A 5,743-nucleotide genomic window follows, 5' to 3' on the forward strand; every position below is an offset into this window, starting at 1 on the left:
GTCTTCTCCTCTCTCTCTCTCCCCCTCTCTTTCATTCGGCTACTGGTTTACAGCCCAATTCTATCTTCTTTTCAGGAATCTGGCACTTGTGTCTCTGTTTCTTTGGGGGTTGTTAAAATTATCTTTCCCATTTCTTGAGGTCGGTTGAGATAGATTTACATGTTTGCTTTGAGCTGCAAACTTCCTTAAAAGTCTGATTCTTGGCAAGTCCTCATTAAATTTGTCCTCTCTTGTTGTCAGCAGACTCGTGGGGAGCGGAGTCTGTTTTATTGAGTGACAGTCTGCCAAACACGGTGCTTTCTTGACCATGGGGTAAAGCTGCCAAGCCTTCCTGGTTGGACATAAAGTCCCTTTCTGCCTCGTGTTCCTTACAGACCAGTGGGGAAGGCAGAAGTAATGTGGTGACGCCTGGGTCCTTCACCTATAGCTCTTTCCTCTGTGCGGTGTTTGAGGCTGGGGGGGTCAGGTCAGGTATATTTATCCCAGATTTTCCAGGTAGCTGAGAATCAGCAAAGCAGCGTCTATACTGGCACTACTGATTTCATGGACCATAGACTTGGAGCTGGAAGAGACATTCAAGGCCATCTTGTCCAACCCTCTTATTCTACAGATCAGGAGACAGACCCAGCAAAGCCAAGTGACTTAGCCAGGGTCACGGGCTGAGGCCTGCTTCGGGTTTCTAAGACGCTTGTTTTTCTTCTCTCTCGCCCCTTGCAGGTCTCTGCTTCTTCTTGCCATGCCTGAGGAGATGGATGCGGCCCCCCCACTGCCCGGCTCCACCATCTGCCACCCATCTTTCTAGACCCCCGGCTGGCGGTGGCAGGATGAACATCGCGGCCGTGTTCAACGCCCTGCTGGTGTCCATCCTGGCAGCCGTGTTGTGGAAGCATGTCCGGCTGCGGGAGCACGCGTCCACGCTGGAGGAAGAGCTGGCCCTCAGCCGCCGGGCCCAGGAGACCCCCCGCGAGGCCGTCGACTACCAGGCGGCCCTGCGGAGCCTGCTGGAAGAGGGCACACGCATGGTGTGCACGGGGCGCACGCACACCGACCGCGTGTGCCGCTTCGAGGGCCTCTGCTACTCGGCCCAGGCAGAGGAGTTCCTCTTCTTCCACAGCAACGCGTCCATCATGCTGCCCAGCCTTGGTCCCCGCCGCTTCCAGCCCGCGCTCCTGGACCTGTCCTCGGTGGAGGACCACAACACCCAGTACTTCAACTTCGTGGAGCTGCCCGCCAGCGCCCTGCGCGCCCTGCCCCCGCCGCTGTTCATGCCCGAGGTGGCACTGATCGCCAACCGCTTCAACCCTGACAACCTCATGCACATCTTCCACGACGACCTGCTGCCCCTCTTCTACACCCTGCGCCAGTTCCCCGACCTGGGCCCGGAAGCCAGGCTGGTCTTCATGGAGGGCTGGGGGCCCGGGCTGCACTTCGACCTCTACAGGCCGCTCAGCCACAAGGCGCCTCTGGTGCGCGAGCAGCTGAAGAGCCTGGCGGGCCTGCTGTGCTTCCCGCGGGCCTACGTGGGGCTGTCCAAGGCCACCACCTGGTACCAGTACGGCTTCGTGCAGCCCCAGGGCCCCAAGGCCAACATCCTGGTGTCGGGCAACGAGATCAGGCAGTTCACCAGCTTCTTCGCGCAGCAGCTGAATGTCAGTGGGCCGGCGGCGCGGGGCCCGGCGGGGGAGGCGTACATTGTGGTCTTCAGCCGCACCCTGAACAGACTCATCTTGAATGAGGCGGAGCTGCTGTTGGCTCTCGCCCAGGAGTTCCAGATGAAGACCATCACGGTGTCGCTGGAAGACTACGCCTTTGCGGACATCGTGCGGCTGGTCAGCAACGCGTCCATGCTGGTCAGCATGCACGGGGCCCAGCTCATCACCGCCCTCTTCCTGCCCCGCGGCGCCGTAGTGGTGGAGCTGTTCCCCTACGCTGTCAACCCCGACCATTACACTCCCTACAGGACCCTGGCCGGCCTCCCCCACATGGACCTCCAGTATGTAGCCTGGCAGAACACCAAGCAGGAGAACACGGTCACCTACCCCGACCGGCCCTGGGACCAGGGCGGCATCGTGCACCTGGACCGGGCCGAGCAAGAGCGCATCCTGCAGAGCCGCGAGGTCCCCCGGCACCTGTGCTGCCGCAACCCCGAGTGGCTCTTCCGGATTTACCAGGACACCAAGGTGGACATCCCGTCCCTGCTGCAGGCCATCCGAGGCGTGGTGAAGGCCAGTCTGGGGCTGGGGAAGCAGAAGTGGGCTGACGGCCTGTACCCGAGCAAGGTGAGAGAGGCCAGGTGCCAGGCCTCTGTGCAGGGCGCCACCGAGGCCCGGCTCAGCGTGTCCTGGCAGATCCCCTGGAACCTCCAGTTCGTGAAGGTCAAGGAGGTGAGATATGAAGTGTGGATCCAGGAGCAGGGGGAAAACGCGTACATGCCTTACATTCTGACCCACCAGAACCACACCTTCGCCGAAAACATTAAGCCCTTCACCACCTACCTGGTCTGGATCCGGTGCATCTTTAGCAAAAACCTTCTGGGACCTTTTGCAGATGTGCTGGTGTGTAGCACGTAGCCCCATGGGCTCAGTCAGCAGGGGGAGACCGACCTTCTCCCCCCTTCCAGGATGGCTCCAGGGAATCTTGTATTTATTGAGAAGGTGGAAGACAGCGAGCCCCGGCCCACCCACTCCTCACCCCCCACTAGTGCCTCAGTGGTCCTTTATTGCATTTAATGTGTGTGTATTCTTGACTGTGACAATACTCAATGGAGCCCAACTCTCCCTCTCAACCCCCCCCCCACCTCTTCAGCAGCAACAACTGTCTGCCCACTCTGCCCCCCTTCCAGCCCAGAATCTCCCCCTCCACCATCGCCATTGAGTATCTGTAGTACTGGGAAGGTAACTGTGAATTGAGTAGGTGGGTGCAAGCCCTGCATAGGTTCATAGGGACTGTGGGTGGTTATGTGGAGTATTTCATTAGCTTCTTCATTGTGAAATTTACCCAAATCCTAATTCAAGGATATGTTGTTGAGACGTTCAATAAATGGTTGTGAGCATCAATCCTCGAGCAGTCTCTTGATTTGGGGGTCGTGGGAGGGAACCCAGTGCATCGGTCTGGAAGACATGTGTGGAGTCACGAGCCCCAGGTCTAGAGCCCACGGAGTAATCAGAGTGGCATCTGAACCCAGTACTGAGGATTCCAGAGCTGTTGAACCACCCTGCCTCCAGTGAATCAGCAGCATTAATTAAGTGCTAGGAACTGGGGATGCTAAAAACAATGAAAGAATCCCTGCCCAGGGGACGGGATGTTCCGTGGAGGCGGGGGTGGGGCACGCACATACATAGATCCATACAAGAAGAATACAAGGTATTTTTTGGGGGGGGGGCACTAGTATGGGAGGGGGTGAGGAAGGCTTCATGGAGGAAGTGACATTTGAGCTGGTCTTTGGCGGAAACTTTGAGAGCTTTGAGGGGGGGGGGAAGGACTGGGGGACTCTGAGAAGCCCAGGGAGGAGGACTGTGCAAAGGATCTTTTTGTCCTCGTTGCAGGCCTTGGGGTCCAGAGCCCTGGGTCTGAATCTTGCCTCAGATCATGATCATGGGCAGCTCGTGACCTCTCAGAGCCTCATTTCCTTGTTGGTAAGACAGAGATGATGCCTGTCCTGCCGCCCCTTCCATGGTGGTTGTACAGAAAACCCTTCGCAGACCCATAGAAATGAGAGTGATGGCTGAGGGGAGCAGGTGCCCTCCTTCATCAGCTGAGCAGATCGTTTCTGTTCAAGTGGGTTTGCTTTGCTAGCTGGGGAATGAGCCAGTCAGGAGCAGAGAGGAGAGAGAGAGGGGGAGTATGGGAAAGGAGTTTTGTTAGAACACTGCTGGCTTTCAGAGCTCAAGTCCGTGGGTAACCTGGGAACTGAAGCCCATCCCTCCAGGGCTCGAGTGAACCATCCCAAAGGTTCTCTCCCCATTAAATGGGACAAGCACCTCACACAGGTAGAGGTGAGGGGACCCTTCCCATGTTAGCAATAGGAGCCCAGATTTGGAGTTAGAAGGGAGCCAAATCCAACCCCTTCCTTTTATAGATGAAGAAACCGAGGCCCAGAGTCACCCAGGGAACAAGTGGCCAAGCTGAGAGAGATTTGAACCCAGGGACCTTGGCTCCAAAACCAGGACTCTTCCTGTCAAATACTGCAAAGGCTAAATGAGCCCCATGCTTTAGGCGTTCTGAAAAGTGTCATGAACTCTCAAATCCTCAGTCCTAGAGGCTGTCACTGTGTGGTGGCCTGAAGTGGCTTTGCCATGTCCTTCCCCTCCCTGCCAGAGTTCAATATTTCATGTGGCTGATCCTGGTTCACCAGCCCATCTTCACTGGGCCTCTGGAGTGTGGGAGGTCTGCCTTGCCCGGGCTTGTTTCCTCGCAAAGTTACCTCCATGCCCTGATGAGAATGATGACATTTCGGAGCTGGGAGGCAGTCACGGGCCCTCTTGTTAAACCCATCCTTCATCTCAAGACTACCCTTTTCCATGATATCCCTGATAAACCATTATCCAGCGTCTGCCAGATGACCACCAGGGAGAGGGAAACTGTCACCTCCCCAGGCAGACTGCTCTGCTCCAGAATTGGGAAGGTTTTCCTGATGTCAAGCCTAAGTCTCCCTCATGGAAGCTTCTGCCCAGGACGCCTTGTCCTACCCTTGGGGGCTGAGCAGAACGAGTCTGATCTTTGTATGCTTGAAGACTGCTAACATTTCATCTCCCAGTCCTGTCTTCTCATGATAAACCTCCCCGGTTCTTTGAACTCATTAAGTCCCTTCCCTCTCTGGGTGGACTTCTCTGATGCTGGAGTACTTCCTAGGAGGTGTCACTCAACTGAACATCTTCATAATAGCATTTTACTGCAGGATGCTTAAGATCTACCATGAGTTCCTATTAATAATAGCACTTTAAGTTTGCTACAAGTTAGAAAGAACCTTTGGAACGCAGCCTGTTTGTGCACTAGGTGCTGCCGTCTAGGGCTCATAGCATGGGACCTGTCCAGGTGAGCCAAGGGCAGGTGCAAGCATGCTGGCAGGTGTCAGTCAGTCAGTCGAGGTCTTCTGACTTGAGGCCCAGTGTGACTCCCCCTAACTTACCCAGTCTGTCTCATTTACCACTCTGTTACCCAGAAGGGGAATTGGGTGGGGCGGCTAGTTGACACAGTGAATAGTCAGGAGGACCTGAGTTCAAACCTGGCCTCAGACACAACACAAAAACTAGCCGTGTGACCTTGGGCAAGTCATTTAACCCCAATTGCCCTCGAAGAAGCAAAAAAAAAAGGGGGGAGCTGGGGTCGGAGTCAGGGACAGCCACAAAGTGACAATCAGGTAATGTGCCATGCTGAGGTTGACTGGCGGGGAGGAGGCGGGGCAGCAGACGGGGCAGAATGGCCTCCAGCTCACCTGACAGCCCGGCCCCACTGAGCAGAGAGGGCCATGGGCCGCTGAGCAGAGAACGCTCTCAGCAGAAGTTTTGTGCTTGAGGTGATTTCCAATATCTGGGCGATTCCCTTAGCTCGGCTTGCAGATTCCTGAACCGTGATATATTTTCTACTTGGTTAATTCTGGAGAATTAGATCCACGAGACAGCTCCAGCTGGGCCCCAGCTGTAATAATTAAGGCCATATCTTCCCCTTGGCCATCCAGGCCTCAGCCTGGGGTCAGAGTCTGCTGCCCACAACCCTAACCTTGCTCAGTGATGCAGCCTGAGGC

General features: G+C 55.9%; 1 protein-coding gene across 1 annotated transcript; it reads left to right on the forward strand.

Annotated features, from left to right (window-relative positions):
- Positions 1-681: 681 nt before the first annotated feature.
- On the forward strand, positions 682-3,056 carry POMGNT2 (protein O-linked mannose N-acetylglucosaminyltransferase 2 (beta 1,4-)). The gene has a single exon (XM_069088607.1). It carries the CDS (start codon positions 753-755, stop codon positions 2,568-2,570), a length of 1,818 nt encoding a protein of 605 aa, XP_068944708.1. The 5' UTR covers positions 682-752; the 3' UTR covers positions 2,571-3,056.
- The last annotated feature ends 2,687 nt before the right edge of the window (positions 3,057-5,743 follow it).

The sequence above is a fragment of the Petaurus breviceps genome, unplaced genomic scaffold, assembly GCF_028583685.1.
Source record: "Petaurus breviceps papuanus isolate PSGF00001 unplaced genomic scaffold, PetGlider_PUasm1.0 185, whole genome shotgun sequence".
NCBI classification, from domain to species: domain Eukaryota; kingdom Metazoa; phylum Chordata; class Mammalia; order Diprotodontia; family Petauridae; genus Petaurus; species Petaurus breviceps.

What these genes read in the sequence shown, in the direction of transcription:
- POMGNT2 (XM_069088607.1), top strand. Translation starts at nt 753, where the DNA reads ATGCGGCCCCCCCACTGCCCGGCTCCACCATCTGCCACCCATCTTTCT.